The 19,410-nt window shown below is 41.4% G+C and overlaps 1 protein-coding gene across 6 annotated transcripts in view; it reads left to right on the top strand.

Annotated features, from left to right (window-relative positions):
• Nucleotides 1-19,410, top strand: part of stxbp5b (syntaxin binding protein 5b (tomosyn)) — a 46,876-nt gene that overhangs the window by 14,109 nt on the left and 13,357 nt on the right. For 3 of the 6 annotated variants that reach the window (XM_023987011.2, XM_023987010.2, XM_023987008.2), the window contains exons 9-21: nt 1,140-1,218; nt 1,368-1,522; nt 6,569-6,641; nt 6,865-7,012; nt 7,204-7,271; nt 7,464-7,504; nt 7,674-7,900; nt 10,036-10,217; nt 10,470-10,595; nt 11,038-11,189; nt 16,924-16,989; nt 17,166-17,228; nt 17,347-17,394. In XM_023987011.2, the coding sequence (XP_023842779.1) occupies nt 1,140-1,218; nt 1,368-1,522; nt 6,569-6,641; nt 6,865-7,012; nt 7,204-7,271; nt 7,464-7,504; nt 7,674-7,900; nt 10,036-10,217; nt 10,470-10,595; nt 11,038-11,189; nt 16,924-16,989; nt 17,166-17,228; nt 17,347-17,394 (1,428 nt within the window). The remainder of the gene's footprint in view (nt 1-1,139; nt 1,219-1,367; nt 1,523-6,568; nt 6,642-6,864; nt 7,013-7,203; nt 7,272-7,463; nt 7,505-7,673; nt 7,901-10,035; nt 10,218-10,469; nt 10,596-11,037; nt 11,190-16,923; nt 16,990-17,165; nt 17,229-17,346; nt 17,395-19,410) is intronic. The other 3 variants (XM_023987014.2, XM_023987013.2, XM_023987009.2) reach the window with 1 other exon arrangement.

Raw genomic sequence — 19,410 nt, 5'->3', positions numbered from 1 at the left:
GAAAGGCTGGTCATGGCTCGCATCAACACCATCATCCCAGAAAACTTGGACCCACTCCTATTCGCATAGCTCCCCAACAGATCCACAGTTGACGCAATCTCTATTGCACTTTTACACTGCCCTTTTCCACCTGGACAAACGAAACATCTACATGAGAATGCTGTTCTTTGACTGCAGCTCAGCATTCAACACCATAGGGCCCTCCAAGCTCATCACTAAGCTAATTACCCTGGGACTGAACATCTCCCTCTGCAACTGGATCCTGGACTACCTGACAGGCAGCCCCCAGGTGGTGAGGGTAGGCAACAACATATCCGCCACACTGACCCTCAAAACGGGGGCCCCTCAGGGCTGCGTGCTTAGTTCCCTCCTGTACTCCCTGTTCATCCACGGCTGTGTGGCCATGCACGACTCCAACGCCATCATTAAATTTGCCGACGACACAATGGCGGTAGGCCTGATCACCGAAGACGATGAGACTGCCTATAGGGAGGAGGTCAGAGACCTGACAGTGTGGTGCCATGACAACAACCTCTCCCTCAACGTGAGCAAGAAAACGGAGCTGATCGTGGACTACAGGAAAAGGAGGGCCGAGCACACTCACATTGACAGCGCAGTAGTGGAGCAGGTCGAGAGCTTTAAGTTCCTTGGTGTCCACATCACTAGGAACCTATCATGGTCCAAACACACCAACACAGTTGTGAAGAGGGCATGATAACGCATATTCCCCCTCAGGAGAATGAAAAGATTTGGCATGGAACCTCAGATCCTCAAAAAGCGCTACAGCTGCACCATCGAGAGTATTCGGCTTCTGATCGCAAGGCGCTATAGAGAGTAGTGCGTATGGCCCAGTACATGACTCGGTACTGGTACCTCTTGTATATAGCCTTGTTAAAATTATTTTGTGTTACTATTTTTCCTTTAGTTTATTTAGCAACTTTTAAATACTTTTTTTCATCTTTGCAATGTTGGTTAAGGGCTTGTAAGTAAGTATTTCACGGTGAGGTCTACACCTGTTGTATTCAGCGCATGTGACAAATACAATTTCCAGCGCGTGTGACAAATACAATTTCATTTATTAGTTCTATTAATCAGTGTACAGAAAATAAAAACATTTTGTGTGCAAAATGACATCTCAGGTAAGCAGCCCAAGGATGGAAAGAAGCCAGAACCATGCAAACCTATCCTTAAAGTGGAGTACAAAACGACAAGAGCTGGGTGAGTGATTGGTTGTCCTAATAAGCAATAATAAATATAAGCTAGACCAGGGACCCACACGTGGTGCCATCTGGGGCCCTGTCCTGCGACACACTTAACCATATGATAGGTCTTGTATTGTTTATTTAATTTACTTGTTTATTATCTAGGAATGCCTTCGTGATCATGTCTGGAGGCCTGTCCTATGACACAGGGTGCAGGAGAGCCTGTCTGACAGTGATGCATGGGAAGAGTACTGCCCTCCTGGAGATGGACTATCCCATCGTAGACTTCCTCACGCTCTGCGAAACACCATATCCAAATGGTGAGTTAGAGTTTTATACTATGGAAGCATATAGCTGTAAAAAATCCTTTTGAAATTGGATAATGATACATTTTGAGACCCACCGTTCCTTCAGAAAGTATTTATAACCGTTGACTTATTCCACATTTTGTTGTGTTACAGCCTGAATTCAAAATAGATTCGATTTTTTTCCCCTCTCACCCATGTACACACAATACCCCATAATGACAAAGGGAAAACTTTTTTTAATTTTATTTTTTTAATTGAAATATCTCATTTACTTAAGTATTTGCACCCCTGAGACCATACTTTATAGATTACAGCTGTGAGTCTCTAAGAACTTTCCACACCTGGATTCTGCAACATTTGCCAATTTATTATTTTCAAAATTCTTCAAGCTCTGTCAAATTGGTTGTTGATCATTGCTAGACAACCATTTTCAGTTCTTGCCATATATTTTCAAGTAAATTTAAGTCAAAGCTGTAATTCGGCCACTCCGGAACATTCACTTTCTTCTTGGTAAGCAACTCCAGTGTAGATTTGGCCTTGTGTTTTAGGTAATTTTCCTGCTGAAAGGTGAATTAATCTCCCAGTGTCTGGTGGAAAGCTAGTTTTTTTCCTGTGCTTAACTCCATTTTGTTTCTTTTTTTTTATCCTGAAAAACTTCCCAGTCCTTAACGATTGCCCATAACATGATGCAGCCACCACTATGCTTGAAAATATAAGCAGAGGTAATCAGTAACGTGTTGTATTAGATTTGCCCCAAACATAACACTTTTTGTTCAGGACTAAAAGTGAATTGCTTTGCCACATTTTTTTTAGTATTATTTTAGTGCCTTGCTGAAAACAGGATGCATGTTTTGGATTATTTTTATTCTGTACAGGCTTCCTTCTTTTCGCTCTGTCAATTAGATTAGTATTGTGGAGTAACTTCAATGTTGTTGATCCAGCCTCAGTTTTCTCCTATCACAGCCATTAAACTCTGTAACCATTTTAAAGTCACCGTTGGCCTCATGGTGAAATCCCTGAGTGATTTCCTTCTTCTCCGGCCACTGAGTTATGAAGGATGCCTGTATCTTTGTAGTGACTTCACCGTGCTCAAAGGGATATTCAATTTTTTTTTACCCATCTACAAATAGGTTCCCATCTTTGCGAGGCATTGATTAACCTCCCTGGTCTTTGTTATTGAATTTGTGTTTGAAATTCACTGCTTGACTGAGGGACCTTACAGATAATTGTATGTGTGGGGTGCAAAGATGAGGTAGTCATTCATAAATCATGTTCAACACAATTATTGCACACACAGTCCATTCAACTTATGTGACTTGTTAAGCACATTTTTACTCCTAAACTTATTTAGGTTTGCAATAATAAAGGGGTTAAATACTTATTGACTCAAGACATTTCAGCTTTAAATTTTTTATTAATTTGTAAAAAAAAAAAAAAAAATGTTTTAAACATAATTCCACTTTGACATTATGGGGTATTGCGTGTAGGCTTGTGACAAAATATCTGACATGCCATAACTTGGTATATTTGGAAAGAAGAAATCTGGGAGATTGAGGAAATAACCAGAAAATAGATAGGCGTTACATAGTTCAGAATACACAAGATCAAGCACACACAAAATAAAAATAAAAATAATAATTTTATTTTGAACGTTGTCTTTCATTGACAAGCTATGAGTGAATTATTGATTCACAGAGCTGGAAACACATCAGATGGCTTCCACAACATGTGAAAAATATACAAAAATAATGGGATTGATAGACCCAACAACTAGAAATGGGCAGATGTTTTAGTAAGTGGTGTCAGGTGTGGTCACGGGACGTTTCCAAGTGTCCCTAAACCTCTCCAAAGTGGCATATGTCTGTAAGTTAGATAATTCCAGTGCTATTACATATTTGCAATCCCTAAATGCTATTTGTTCAGTATGAGAACACAATTCATACCATATCAACCTCACTCAAACATTGTGGTGGTGTTTTTTTCAACCTCTCCAAAGTGCCTGAACGTTTAGCCTAGGCATATCCAATGTATTGGTCCCACATACAAATTAACTGTTTACAAAAACAATATAAAAGCAACAGATATACATAAATATAATATATATAAAAATGTTTTATCAAACAGACTTGGTTAGACATGTGTCCTTCACTAAAAAAAGGTGCAAAAATATAAATAAGCTGAACTATTTACAAATGGCATTCGTGTTGGTTTTACATCCCAGGTGTAGGTGATTAGATTTCACTTTCACCGTAGCTTGTGCATGTCATGATAGTCTTTGAAGCAGTCCCTCTGCCAGGAAACAAAAAGCGAACTGGCATTTCAGACAGAAGATCTGGCATTTCCCCCTTTTTCCCTCCTCTGTGTTTTGTGCAATGCCTTGCAGTTCTTCCTTTTGTCTTTTGGCATGTGTGTTGGATAGTGGCGTTCACCTTGAGTGGGGGTCTTGTGATGGTTGTGAGGTTGCTTTTGGCCCCCAATTCGGCCATTTCAAACACCAGCTGCTCTCGAAGGCCAACTGGGAGAGAGGGGTTTGACCTTTTGCTTTGGCCATCTGCTTGTGGAGAATGAAAGCGTTTACTGTAGCAAACCTCTCTTATACCACTTCCTGGTCTTGTGGAGGACCTGGTAGTAGCCTATCAGAGCATCAGATAGGTCGACACCCCCCATGCTGGCATTGTAGTCCTTCACAGGAATGAGGACTTTCTTCCTTTTTCACCCTCCTTGAGACATGGTTGTTATTGAATGCCTTATGCTGTGTGGTGAGTATGGTTACTTCCCTAGTGTCTTTCTATTTCACAAAACGCACCTTGTTCAAATCAAATTCTATTGGTTACATACACGTATTTAGCAGATGTTATTGAGGGTCTAGCGAAATGCTTGTGTTTCTAGCTCCAACAATGCAGTAATATCTAACAATTTCACAACATACACACAAGTCTAAGTTAAGGAATGGAATTATGAATATATAAATATATTGGCGAGCAATGTCAGAGCGGCATAGACTAAGATACAGTACACTCCCAGGGCCCTCACCTCCTCCCTGTAGGCTGTCTCGTCATTGTTGGTAATTAAGCCTACTACTGTTGTCGTCTGCAAACTTAATGATGAGTTAGAGGCGTCCGTGGCCACGCAGTCATGGGTGAACAGGGAGTACAGCAGGAGGCTGAGCACACACCCTTGTGGGGCCCCAGTGTTGAGGATCAGTGAAGTGGAGGTGGTGTTTCCTACCTTCACCACCTGGGGGCGGCCCGTCAGGAAGTCCAGGACATTAGTGTAGGATGCTGATGTCAAGCCTAAACTTTATCTGTAAAGTGACTCACATAGAAGGTGTGACGAGCACACACACAATGCAACCAGTAACACTTTGGGGACAAAGGAAGAGGTGAGAACCACAAATTAACAATGGCCATGAGAGTTTAGTGATCTCTCCAAAGGATGAAACTTAGAACAGCAAACAGTGAACTAATATGAAGCATAGACAATATCTACTTTGGAATTATATAACATTGAAATGACTTGTTACATAGTCCTATGTAAACTAAATCCAATGCACAAAAAGCAGACAACTTATAATAAACTAAATAGATATAGTAAATTATCTATGTCAAGTCATGAAAATAATTTACTTACAGATCTAAAAGTGGATCCAATCCTTCTAGAAAGCAATCTTTGTCGGCCGAGTCGAAATCCTCGCTGTCCAAATCGCTCCCCTGATCCGAGTCCGACTAGTATTTTATTAAAAGCTTCTGTTTTGGTATGCTTATTCATAGCTGCCTTCTTTTTAGCTTCCTGTTCGATATTCTTCGTTTTTACCTTTTTTTCCCCCTTAAGAAGCCATCTTTTATTCTAAACGATGAAATCTGTTTACAATGTAATGTAGCGTGCTTTGTGCGTCTTGTCTCTGGGCCAGGTAGCAATAGTTCGCATTATACATAAAATGTTCTAGGCCATGCTTTCTCCCACCCAGGTCAACTGCATATCCCTAGAAAACGTATCTCATTGGCTACAGGACTATCAAGGTGCCATAGTAGCCATCCCCTGTGTAATAATGGATGCCTACAGCAGACGTAAGCAGCAGACGTCATATTTTTGATGCGCAAAGATATAGTCACTCGGTGGACATTCACATGTTGCCATTAAGTCATACATCACCAGACAACATTGGCAATAGGCTAGATTTGTTCTTACCAACCTAAGGATTCATTTCCTACCCCCCATGTATCTATAACTCAAACACAAACCAAATGGAAGCTTACTTTGTAAGATGTTTGGTGAAAACGTTGTGTAAAGTAAACGTTTTGACTCTCGGGGGGTGGTGGTCAATAACGGTAGGTCACAGGCAGCCAAATAAGACATCTTCATTTTATTTTTTTATTTAACCGGTATTTAACTAGGCAAGACAGTCAAATTCTTATTTTACAAAGACGGCCTACCCCGGCCAAACCCTCCCCTAACCCGGACGACACTGGGCCAATTGTGCCCCGCCCTATGGGACTCCCGATCACGGCCGGGTTGTGATACCTGATCAAACCAGGGTCTATAGCGACGCTATAGCACTGAGATGCAGTGCCTTAGACCGCTGCGCCACTCGGGAGTCCCGGATTTCAGTGTGTATTGACGTATTCTGTGTTTATTTAGTTTATGCTTCACAACGCTAACCGGAATGTAGGTAGCAGCCATCTTGAAATGAGGTTTTCGGCACAGCCTGCCCTTATACATTCGTATGCTCATATATGATAGTAAGTCACACCAAAGATTTTAAGGCACAGATCAATAGCCAAGATACTCAGCATTCCACAGACACCCTGCTTTTGCAGATAAGTGCTACCGTCCTCATACCAGACTGAATTGAATAAAAAAATATTTACATTTTAAGAGATTAAACAACAAAATGTGGAAAAAGTCAAGGGGTGTGAATAATTTATGAAGGCACTGCATATTAAACTTCAATATCTAACGCTGTGATTATGATTTCTTTATCAATACTTTTCTGTCGTTTTCCCCACGGTTTAACTCTATTTTAACATGTTTTAACTTTTTTTTTCTGCGTCCTCACAGATTTCCAGGATCCTTATGCCGTAGTTGTCCTTTTGGAAAAGGATTTAGTTGTCATCGACCTTAGACAAATTGGGTGAGTTTTGTAGTTACAGTAGGCTACTGTGTGCTTACTTGCATGTTTACCTATGGTGGCACGATACATGGAACGATGGCCTGCTGTTTGAAGACTTGACATATAGTAGGGGGGAGGGGTTGGAATGAAAGCAGAAGACAAGTTTCCATTGGACACTAAAGTAATATTCTTCTTTTAGTCTTAGTGTCTTACAACCACAGCTTTTTCCCTTTTTGATTGACAGATACCCAATATTTGAGAACCCATACTCTCTGTCGATCCACAAGTCTCCAGTGACGTGCGTAGAATATTTTGCTGACTGCCCTCCTGAACTCATACCTGCACTTTACTCTGTTGGCTCCTGGCAAAAGAGACCGGGTTACAGTAAGAAGGTAACTTAAAAAAGAACATTTTTGAAAATAGGCTTTATCCCACTTAAGAAATGTGTTATGTGCTTACAATTTTTGTTTAAATATTGGAACAGGGCTTACAGAATTGTTTTATATTGGAATAGGGCTTTGACTGTATTTATGTGGTCACAAGGTTATATTTGTGTAGTAAATGCCTTTTTTTGTATTTCCAGGAATGGCCCATAAGTGGTGGTAACTGGGGCCAAGGCACACTAAGCTACCCTGAGATCATCGTCACTGGGTGAGTACCTACCAAACACCTGAAGGCTGAGACAGAAACACAACCATAGAGGTCCTATAATTCCCCTCTAAGTAATTCTTTATACTTCTATGTGCGCAACACTTACCTAACACAAACTGGATTTCGATTATGTATTTACGGTATGTATTTACAAACAAAACTGTTCTCATTTTCCTTCTTTGCAATGAACAGACATGCTGATGGATCAATACATTTTTGGGATGCTTCTGCAAGTGAGTGGCGATTCATTTGATCCCTTCGATTATGTAATTGGATGAAATAAGAATACCACAGTGGTTTGTCCCTTTTGTAAAGCAATGGAATACATTTGTATGTAGTCCCAATGACACCTGTAGGTCATTGCTCATAGTTCATTATAATATCCCCCTTCCTTTGTCCTAGTAATGCTCCAAGTACTGTACAAGCTGAAGACTGCCAAGGTGTTTGAGAAGGCTCTAAAGGGCGGTAAGGAGGAGAAGCCGAGCACGGAGATAGTGGATGAGGATCCCTACGCCATCCAGACCTTGTCGTGGTGCCCAGAGAGCAGGATGCTGTGTGTGGCTGGAGTCTCTGCCCACGTCATCATCTATAGGTTCAGCAAACAGGAAATAACCACTGAGGTGGTGCAGGTAACTGTAGCAACCAGTTTCTCAATATCATACCAATGCAGCGTTTTGAATATACAGTTGAAGTCGGAAGTTTACGTACACCTTCGCCAAATACATTTAAACTCAGTTTTTCACAATTCCTGACATTTAATCAGAGTAAAAATTCCCTGTCTTAGGTCAGTTAGGATCACCACTTTATTGTAAGAATGTGAAATGTCAGAATAATAGTAGAGAGAATGATATATTTCAGCCTTTATTTCTTTCATCACATTCCCAGTGGGTCAGAAGTTTACATACACTCAACAACTTAAATTGTTTAACTTGGGTCAAATGTTTCGGGTAGCCTTCGACAAGCTTCCCACAATACGTTGGGTGAATTCTGGCCCATTCCTCCTGACAGAGCTGGTGTAACCGAGTCAGGTTTGTAGGCCTCCTTGCTCGCACACGCTTTTTCAGTTCTGCCTATACATTTTCCATAGGATTGAGGTCAGGGCTTTGTGCTGACCACTCCAATACCTTGACTTTGTTGTCCTTAAGCCATTTTGCTATAACTTTGGAAGTATGCTTGGGGTCATTGTCCATTTGGAAGACCCATTTACAACCAAGTTTTAACTTCCTGACTAATACCTTGATGTTGCTTCAATATATCCACATAATTTTCTCTCCTCATGATGTCATCTATTTTGTGAAGTGCACCAGTCCCTCCTGCAGCAAAGCACCCCCACAACATGATGCTGCCACCCCCGTGCTTCACGGTTGGGATGGTGTTCTTCGGCTTGCAAGCATCCCCCTTTTTCCTCCAAACATAACGATGGTCATTATGGCCAAACAGTTCTATTTTTATTTCATCAGACCAGAGGACATTTCTCCAAAAAGTACGATCTTTGTCCCCGTTTGCAGTTGCAAACCGTAGCCTGGCTTTTTTATGGCAGTTTTGGAGCAGTGGCTTCTTCCTTGCTGATCTTCCTTTCAGGTTATGTTTATATAGGACTCATTTTACTGTGGATATAGCTACTTTTGTACCGGTTCCCTCCAGCATCTTCACAAGGTCCTTTGCTGTTGTTCTGGGATTGATTTGCACTTTTCGCACCAAAGTACGTTCATCTCTAATAGACAGAACGTGTCTCCTTCCTGAGCGGTATGACGGCTGCGTGGTCCCATGGTGTTTATACTTGCGTACTATTGTTTGTACAGATGAACGTGGTACCTTCAGGCATTTGGAAATTGCTCCCAAGGATGAACCAGACTTGTGGAGGTCTACAATTTTCTTTCCAAGGTCTTGGCTGATTTCTTTTGATTTTCCCATGATGTCAAGCAAAGAGGCACTGGGTTTGAAGGTAGGCCTTGAAATATATCCATAGGTACATCTCCAATTGACTCGAATGATGTCAATTCGCCTATCAGAAGCTTCTAAAGCCATGATATCATTTTCTGGAGTTTTCCAAGCTGTTTAAAGGCACAGTCAACTGTGTAAACTTCTGACCCAGTGGAATTGTGATACAGTGAATTGTAAATTAAATAATCTGTCTGTAAACAATTGTTGGAAAAATGACTTGTGTCATGCACAAAGTAGATGTCCTAACCGACTTGCCAAAACTATAGTTTGTTAACAAGAACTTTGTGGAGTGGTTGAGCAACGAGTTTTAATGACTCCAACCTAAGTGTATGTAAATTTCCGACTTCAACTTTATATTAGGATGTGTGGGAGTATTACAGGGATGTTTTTTTTACCTGACTAATCTGGAATTCCTGCTTTTCTGACATAATTCTCCATTCATAAAATCGTTGAACTTGACCTATTTCCAAAACCAGTATTTCCCCCTGATTTCCCATTTCACCTGCTATTAGTGTTCATGTTTATGACTAGATATTATCACTAGGGCCCTGTGTTTTGGGCATTAATGTCACATGACCTGGATTTTTACCTTTTAAATAAAGCTTTTTCATCAAACTTTCCCCTTTTTTTTCTATTTATATCAGATGGTCCAGCACCATCCTCAATTGCTTTCATTTTTGGTTTTCTTCTAATTTTTAAACTCTAGGTCATGTGATATGATACTCCAAAACACAGGGCCCTCATTATGACTGTAAATAGCTCTGGATAAGAGTGTCTGCTAAATTACTAAAATAATAAAAAGTAACATTTGTTGACTCAGCTGTTGGAGGTGCGTATGCAGTGTGAGCTGGATGATGTGGATTCTCCAGACACTGCAGGAGAGCATCCTCCCACCCCATCTACCCCAGTACACTCCTCCTGCCCAACCCAGGAGGTAGACCCCCCTGAGACCCAGCCCTCCACAACTGATGACGGGCCCCGGGATAATGTACCATGCCTCAAGTACGAACCAAACAGTTCAGTTTTCCTGCTTAGCGTTGACATTTCAATTGAAGACTCCAAATCTTGTTTTATTACAAGAAGTGCCATCCATGAAGCTAAGATAATAATAAGTAGGCTATTTGCATATAGGATTAATGCAGATACGAATGCATGTGAACAATAAGTGGTAGTGTAGATGTGTAGCTAGGTACACCACAGTATGCACTTTTAACACCGCAAGTCATCTAATCCTGGTGTGTTGTTTCACTGCAGGGTCCGGAGCTCCCCTCTGAAGCAGTCTCCTGGTTACCAGGTGGAGCTGGTCATTCAGCTGGTCTGGGTTAGTGGGGAGCCGCCCCAGCAGATCACCAGCCTGGCTGTCAACTCCTTATACGGACTGTAAGTCTACGTCTGCCTGCCTGTCTGTCTGTGTCAGCACGAACCACTGCACTCTTGATGGTCAAGATGTACATTAGACACATCACCTGCAGTTGTATTCATGCAGAGATCATACACAAAGGGAATATACTGTAACTGCATCAAAGGCTTTATTGGTTGCCTTAGGGCACATGTGTCAAACTCATTCCGTGGAGGGCTGAGTGTCTGCGGGTTTTCGCTCCTCCCTTTTACTTGATTGATGAATTAAGGTCACTAATTAGTAAGGAACTCCCCACACCTGGTTGTCTTAAGTTTTTTAAAATTGAAATAAAAAAAACTAAAACCTGCAGACACTACGCCCTCCATGGAATGAGTTTGACACCCCTGTCTTAGGGGCTGAAAACCTTTGTGTTGTTTATAAAACTGTTCAGTTTAAAAATGATCGCATTCTCTTTTCCCTCAGTGTTGTGTTTGGCAACAGCAATGGTCTGGCTGTAGTGGACTACCTTCAGAAGAGCCTCCTCCTGAACATGGGCACGTCAGAGCTGTACAGTCCCTCAGACCACTACCAGAGACAGCCTCGGTCGCCTCGCAAGAAACGACAGCCATCTGGAGGTGAGGGGCTCCCTGAATGTTGAGTAGGCTAAGGCATGTATGTTCCCAGAAATGAGAAATTGAGTATATTTCTGGACAAAAAGTAGAATCAGAAAGACTACAATATCTTCCTTTTGCGATTTTTGTTTTTCATGCAGCAGCAGGGGATAATCACTTAAGTATGTTCCCTAGAGCCCCCACCTGATGGTGTCATGAAAGGGATTAGTATAGTGATGTCAAGTGAGTTGTAGTCCGGACTGAAAGGTATTGATAGTCAAAGCCAGGGGATCTAATGAGAACACAACTACTGTATATTCAGTGAGGTCCAAAAGTATTTGGACCGTGGCAATTTCTGTTGTTGTTTTGGCTCTCTACTCCAGCACCTTGAAATGACACAATGGCTGAGGTTAACCTGTGGCCCAGTGCAATCAAAAATAGGTTTTCCTGTGTTTAAATATATTTCCACTCTTAAGGTTAGAATAATATTGTGAAAATGATAATGCCCTTTTAGTGTAAGAGCTTTTTGAAAAGACTGCCTGAATTTTCTGCCTGTTTTGGGGGGATAGAGTTTTGGCCTGCCTGGTGACATCACCAGGTAAATTTGTTTATAGACCAATAAGAAAGAGTTCCAAGCCTCTCTGCCAATGACAGCTAGTTTTCAGTTTTCCCCTCCCCACTCAGACCCCTCCCAGACATTCCTAGCAGATTTCTTGCTTGAGAAATTGCTCTTTTGTTTGTTTTCAATTCAAATGGTCAAAAACAATCACAGTTAGGTACTTACTTGTTACATAAAAATGGCCACATTGGGCCTTTAAAGTGCAGACTGTCATATTTTAATTTGAGGGTATTTTCCTCCATATCGGGTGAACCGTTTAGAAATTATAGCACTTTCTGTATAGTCTTTTTATTTTAGAGGACCAAAAGTATTGGGACAATTTACTTGTGTATTAACTTACTGTAGTCAAAAGTTTAGTATTTGGTCCAAAATTCCTAGCACGCAATGACTACATCAAGCTTGTGACTCTACAAACTTGTTGGATGCATTTGCAGTTTGTTTTGGTTGTGTTTCCGATTATTTGGTGCCCAATAGAAATGAATGGTTAATAATGCGTTGTGTAATTTGAGTCACTTTTATTGTAAATAAGAATAGAATTTGTTTCTGAACACTTTTATATTCATGTGGATGCTAGTTTGTAGCCAGAAGTTTGATGTAGTCATTGCATGCTAGGAATATTGGACCAAATACTAAACTTGACTATTTTAATACACATAAGTGAATTTGTACAAATACTTTTGGTTCCCTAAAAATGGGCTGGCTATGTAGAAAAAGTGCTGTAACTTCGAAACGGTTCACCCGATATGGATGACAATACCCTCAAATTAAAACTACAGTCCGCACTTTAACCTCATAGTCATTGTATCATTTAAATTCCAAAGTGCTGAGTACAGAGCCAAAACAACCAAACACGTCACTGTTCAAATACTTTTGGGCTCGTCTGTCTATGACTCTTAAAGCCAGTCACTGAGCTGGCTAGAGGTGCAGGCCTCACACTCTTGGCAGCCAGTTTGGCTTCACACCCTAAGTGCTCCACCCCCTGCAGTAGCATCTCTCTGTCATCACTGGTGGACTGTCCCATCTGTTCAGTGGCTCAGTAGAAACTCGGAGAAACATGCTCATCGTGAGTGGGATCTGTCTGTGCCGCGAAGGTAATGCAGGGGGTCTTTTCTTTTTATTACTAACAACAGATTCAACAACTTTTGGCCAAGGGATCCGTGGCATAAGTTTAAAACTTTTAATGCAATACAATGTAATAATATTCAAGGTGCTATATGTAATATTTTTCCATTGTAATTTCAGAATTTCTTTTAAAAATATCTACAATAATAGTGTAATGATAGTGTTTCGCAATATTTTTTCCCCCAAAATGTTTTATTGTGCACACACAAAATTGCATTTAATGGTGCAGCCTTCTTATTGGTCAACAAAAGACGCACCATCTCTATTCCACACCGCCATGAGAGCCATGAGAAAACTAGTGAACAGTCGTGGAAATAAAAGTGCGGAAAACAACTCGGCTTCCTATTTAAAAAAGAAGACGAATAAGCTATGAAAGAAAAATACTGGAGTTTTGGTGCAGTTTACTAGCGCAAAAACTATATTGTCAAAACGATATATACTAAAAAAAGAATATCCCTATGTAAATATCATTATTTAAAATAAATTGTATCACAATTTTACATGTGATAAGGCCGCACAGAAGGTCAGAGATAATTACAGACCGTTGTAAAAATCTGAAGGATCCAAAAAGGCCGCTAGATGTCTTGTGATACCAACATTTTAAGATACCAAAATTCTGGTACTGTAGTTTATTGGTGAACTTATAAAGTGTCTACCCTCTCTTTGCAACCCTAGTCCTGTCATTCCCCCACATATGTTCTCTTGCTTTCTCTCTCTCCCCTCTCTCTCTCCCCTCTCTCCCCTCCGTCTCCCCTCTCTCTGTCCTCTCTGTCTGTCTCTGTCCTCCTTCCACTCGTGCTCTTCTATATACGTTCATTCATCTTCTGCTCAGTTCGGCTTCAGAGGTTCAGCACTGGATTCAACACTCTGTATTACACATTTATTGACTACAGTCGGATCCGTAACTTTCAATTTCATTCACAAATCTATTCTAACGTCTTGATTGGATTTATAGAAAAATACCATTTACAAATCTATAAACGGTGCCATTGTTTGAAAACAGTCAATTTAATTAGGGAATGCAGATGGGTCATTCCACGAAAGAGTGCCTTTCGCGTCCCTTTTGATATTTTAAGTAGACATTGTGCACCAATATAGCATTTTAAAAGCCTGTTATATTTAATGATGTGCCCTTCAATATAGACCACATCGTGAATTCAATAAATCTGCAAAATTCTACGTTTTGACATGTCCCTCCGTGTACTTCTGACTTTTAGGAAGATTTTAACCCACTTAACCTCCAAATGTCTCCAAGTTATATCATCATTGTAAAGCCCTGGTTATTTTGTTGCTTCGACAAATTAATTTCTTCAGATTATTATTTATTTCGTGTAATTAGTGATTCATTTACGTCTCTCCCTCATTTCGAGATCAACCCTGTTACGTGAGGTGAACTATTCCTTTGAAAAAATATTTTCTTCAGAAGAAACATTGAACATCTTATGGCCAAACCACAAAGCAGGTGAGCTGGTTCTACTCTTGTTGGCCATGTTCTCTTTTGTGGTGGAAAATTGAGCGGGTCGAGCATAACCCATAGATAGACAGGCTAGACGTGTTTTAACAATTTACATTTTGCTGGGGAAGCTTTCATTCAATTGCCACTTGCTGTTGCACACAACAAGCTTCAATTTCCCCCTGTCAAAAAAGGGGATTTATGGCTGATTTTAAGATGAAATTTTCAACCCTGTCACTTTTTATTTGGCACTTAGTAGGCACTTACTATAGTATATTTTATTTATTTAACCTCTTGATAGGAAAACATGTTTTTTAGGAAATTGAACATGTGCTCTTTATGATAAAAAAAAAGAGAATGAGGTGAAATCAAACGTTTTTGGGGGACCAAGTTACACTTGGTGCACCAAATTGGTGGAACGACCCAGTTGCTAGCCTCTGAGTTCCTTAGATTTTTTTCTATTCTTATGATTTTTTATCAATGTTTTGTCTTACCTTTCTTTACTGTTGCTCTCCCTCTCTCTGTTGCTCTCCCTCTCTCTCTCTGTTGCTCTCTCTCTCTCTCTCTCTCTCTCTCTGTTGCTCTCTCTCTGTCTCTCTCTCTCTGTTGCTCTCTCTCTCTGTTGCTCTCTCTCTTTGGCCTTGTAAAGACAAAGACATTCCACCTGTGACGTCTTGCATGGCCCGCCTTTCTATCTTTTATAAGTCTGTGAAACAGACTTATCGTTCTTCTAACGCCCGTAAGTCATCTCATGTTTATCATACTCGGTTGTCTTCTCTCCATTTTTTTCTTCTCTCCATCTCTCTCTTTCTCTTCAATCTGTTTCAATCACCATTTGTTTTCATGCACTCAGACAACTTATTTTAGCTGACACTTATTTAAAAGTGTATGGATAAGTAGCTTAACTGGACAGGGAATATGATTTTCATACGATAGTCACATGGAGGAATGGGGAAGATATTGCAATTACTGACAGCCTTTGTTTATCTATCAGCTCAGTTAAAAAGCTCCTAACATAGTTACTTGCCTCCGATTTTTCCCAACTATGAACATCTTAAGCCCACTTTGAAGCTAGTTGATGGTCAGCAGCAGTCTTCACTGTAGAGAACACGTTGGTCTTTGTCATGTCTGTTCTCCACAGCTCTCTGTGATAACAACACGTTGGTCTAATCCATGTCTGTTCTCCACAGCTCTGTGATAACAACACGTTGGTCTAATCCATGTCTGTTCTCCCCAGCTCTGTGATAACAACACGTTGGTCTAAGACATGTCTGTTCTCCACAGCTCTCAGTGATAACAACACGTTGGTCTAAGACATGTCTGTTCTCCACAGCTCTCAGTGATAACAACACGTTGGTCTAAGACATGTCCTGTTCTCCACAGCTCTGTGATAACAACACGTTGGTCTTAGACATGTCTGTTCTCCCAGCTTCAGTGGTAACAACACGTTGGTCTAAGACATGTCTGTTCTCCACAGCTCTCAGTGATAACAACACATGTCTGTTCTCCACAGCTCTCAGTGATAACACACGTTGGTCTAAGACATGTCTGTTCTCCACAGCTCTCAGTGGTAACAACACGTTGGTCTAAGACATGTCTGTTTCTCCACAGCTCTCAGTGATAACAACACGTTGTCTTAGACATGCTGTTCTCCACAGCTCTCAGTGATAACAACACGTTGGTCTTAACATGTTGTTCTCCCAGCTCTCAGTGATAACAACACGTTGGTCTTGTCATGTCTGTTCTCCACAGCTCTCAGTGATAACAACACGTTGGTCTAAGGCATGTCTGTTTCTCCCAGCTCTCAGTGATAAACAACCACGTTGGTTCTAAGACATGTCTGTTCTCACCAGCTCTGTGATAACAACACGTTGGTCTAAGACATGTCTGTTCTCCACAGCTCTCAGTGATAAAACACGTTGGTCTAAGACATGTCTGTTCTCCACAGCTCTGTGATAACAACACGTTGGTCTAAGACATGTATGTTCTCCACAGCTCTGTGATAACAACACGTTGGTCTAAGACATGTCTGTTCTCCACAGCTCTCAGTGATAACAACACATGTCTGTTCTCCACAGCTCTCAGTGATAACAACACGTTGGTCCTAAGACATGTCTGTTCTCCACAGCTCTGTGGTAACAAACACGTTGGTCTTTGTCATGTCTGTTCTCCACCGCTCTCAGTGATAACAACACGTTGGTCTTTGTCATGTCTGTTCTCCACAGCTCTCAGTGATAACAACACGTTGGTCTAAAGACATGTCTGTTCTCCCCAGCTTCTCAGTGATAACAACACGTTGGTCTAAGACATGTCTGTTCTCCACAGCTCTGTTGGTCTAAGACATGTCTGTTCTCCACAGCTCTCAGTGATAACAAGACAATTGGTCTAAGACATGTCTGTTCTCCACAGCTCTGTTGGTCTAAGACATGTCTGGCCTCCACAGCTCTCAGTGAAACAACACATGTCTGTTCTCCACAGCTCTCAGTGATAACAACACGTTGGTCTATAGACATGTCTGTTCTCCACAGCTCTCAGTGATAACAACACATGTCTGTTCTCCACAGCTCTCAGTGATAACAACAATGGAAACAACGCTTTGGAAGAGAAAAGCAACAAATCACCAACGTCAGGTAAAATGTCATTCTCAATTACTGTATAATACAAAACACAATCTACCTTTTACGTGAAGAAGTACAAATTACACATGTTTGACATGTCTATTTACTAGCTGCTTTTGGGTATCGACTCAGTAAAGGAGTGTTAAAAGGGTTGATGTCCACTGACGTGTTGTTGTCGCCGTATACAGTAGGCTCTACGTCACCCACCAATTCAGACGATGAACACAAACAGAAAAGGTTCATACAGAAGGGTACTGTATTACATTGATGAATCAACAACATCTACTGAGCTTCATTCTTCCCGTATGTTCTGGCCATTGGCAACGCGATTTTACATTTGCCTTTTGTCTTTTTAAAACACATTTGCAGTGAAGTCCAAAAGCAGGCGGTTTTCCAAGACGGTTGCCAATGACTTTGGTAGTGTATGATCCCAGTGTTATAAACTCTACTGCTTTCTCTCTTACCGACTTCACTGGGCTTCTAACCAAGGCTGTGCCTTAATCCAACGTGCTGATGATGATGATGATGATGATGATGATGATGATGATGATGATGGAGAAGATACATGCACTCAATCTGCGGGTTGTTGTTGTCAATCACAAGGTGGCTGATGGTCTATCGAAGTGATCCGCTGCACTTTGTCAAGTGCATGACAGACAGAGGGGCCTCCACATTTCTCTCTAAGGATGAAATGTACTATGCTTTTTGCACTAGAGTAAAATCATTGTAGCACATGTTCTCTCTAAAGAGAATAGAATGTGAAATAAAGATCACAAAAACTTTACAAAATCACTCAAATCTAAAAGCGTTGCAATTTTTCGCTGGTTCAAACGTATAGTAATTCTGTAATCTCTTACTAATTTCTAACTAATTTGAGGTATTGGGAATGTTCATCAATAGAATAACTGAAGTTTTGGTTTGACAAAAATATATAAATACACTGCTCAAAAAAATAAAGGGAACACTTAAACAACACAATGTAACTCCAAGTCAATCACACTTCTRTGAAATCAAACTGTCCACTTAGGAAGCAACACTGATTGACAATAMATTTCACATGCTGTTGTGCAAATGGAATAGACAAAAGGTGGAAATTATAGGCAATTAGCAAGACACCGTTTGCTGTGTCTGTCAGCGTAGTGTCCAGAGCATGGAGGCGCTACCAGGAGACAGGCAGTACATCAGGAGACGTGGAGGAGGCCGTAGGAGGGCAACAACCCAGCAGCAGGACCGCTACCTCCGCTTTGTGCCAGGAGGTGCACTGCCAGAGCCTGCAAAATGACCTCCAGCAGGCCACAAATGTGCATGTGTCTGCTCAAACGGTCAGAACAGACTCCATGAGGGTGGTATGAGGGCCCGACGTCCACAGGTGGGGTTGTGCTTACAGCCCAGACCGTGCAGGACGTTTGCATTTGCCAGAGAACACCAAGATTGGCAAATTCGCCACTGGCGCCCTGTGCTCTTCACAGATGAAAGCAGGTTCACACTGAGCACATGAGCACATGTGACAGACGTGACAGAGTCTGGAGACGCCGTGGAGAACGTTCTGCTGCCTGCAACATCTCCAGCATGACCAGTTTGGTGGTTGGTCAGTCATGGTGTGGGGTGGCATTTCTTTGTGGGGCCGCACAGCCCTCCATGTGCTCGCCAGAGGTAGCCTGACTGCCATTAGGTACGAGATGAGATCCTCAGACCCCTTGTGAGACCATATGCTGACACATGCACATTTGTGGCCTGCTGGAGGTCATTTTGCAGGGCTCTGGCAGTGCACCTCCTTGCACAAAGGCGGAGGTAGCCGGTCCTGCTGCTGGGTTGTTGCCCTCCTACGGCCTCCTCACATCTCCTGATGTACTGGCCTGTCTCCTGGTAGCGCTCCATGCTCTGGACAACTACGCTGACAGACACAGCAAACCTTTTTGCCACAGTCGCATTGATGTGCCATCCTGGATGAACTGCACTACCTGAGCCACTTGTGTGGGTTGTAGACTCCGTCTCATGCTACCACTAGAGTGAGAGCACCGCCAGCATTCAAAGTGACCAAACATCAGCAGGAAGCATGGAACTGAGAAGTGGTTCTGTGGTCACCACCTGCAGAATCACTCCTTTTTTGGGGGTGTCTTGTCATGCCTATAATTTTCCACTTTTGTCTATTCCATTTGCACAACAGCATGTGAAATGTTTGGTCAATCAGTGTTGCTTCCTAAGTGGACAGTTTTGATTTCATAGAAGTGTGATTGACTTGGAGTTACATTGTGTTTGTTTAAGTGTTCCCTTTATTTTTTTGAGCAGTGTATTTATATATTTTTGTCAAACCAAAACTTCAGTTATTCTATTGATGAACATTCCCAATACCTCAAATTAGTTAGAAATTAGTAAGAGATTACAGAATTACTATACGTTTGAACCAGCGAAAAATTGCAACGCTTTTAGATT

The sequence above is a fragment of the Salvelinus sp. IW2-2015 genome, linkage group LG4q.2 (assembly GCF_002910315.2).
Source record: "Salvelinus sp. IW2-2015 linkage group LG4q.2, ASM291031v2, whole genome shotgun sequence".
Taxonomy (NCBI): domain Eukaryota; kingdom Metazoa; phylum Chordata; class Actinopteri; order Salmoniformes; family Salmonidae; genus Salvelinus; species Salvelinus sp. IW2-2015.
The sequence above is the reverse complement of the archived record's forward strand: the minus strand, read 5'-3'. Positions and strand labels throughout refer to the sequence as shown.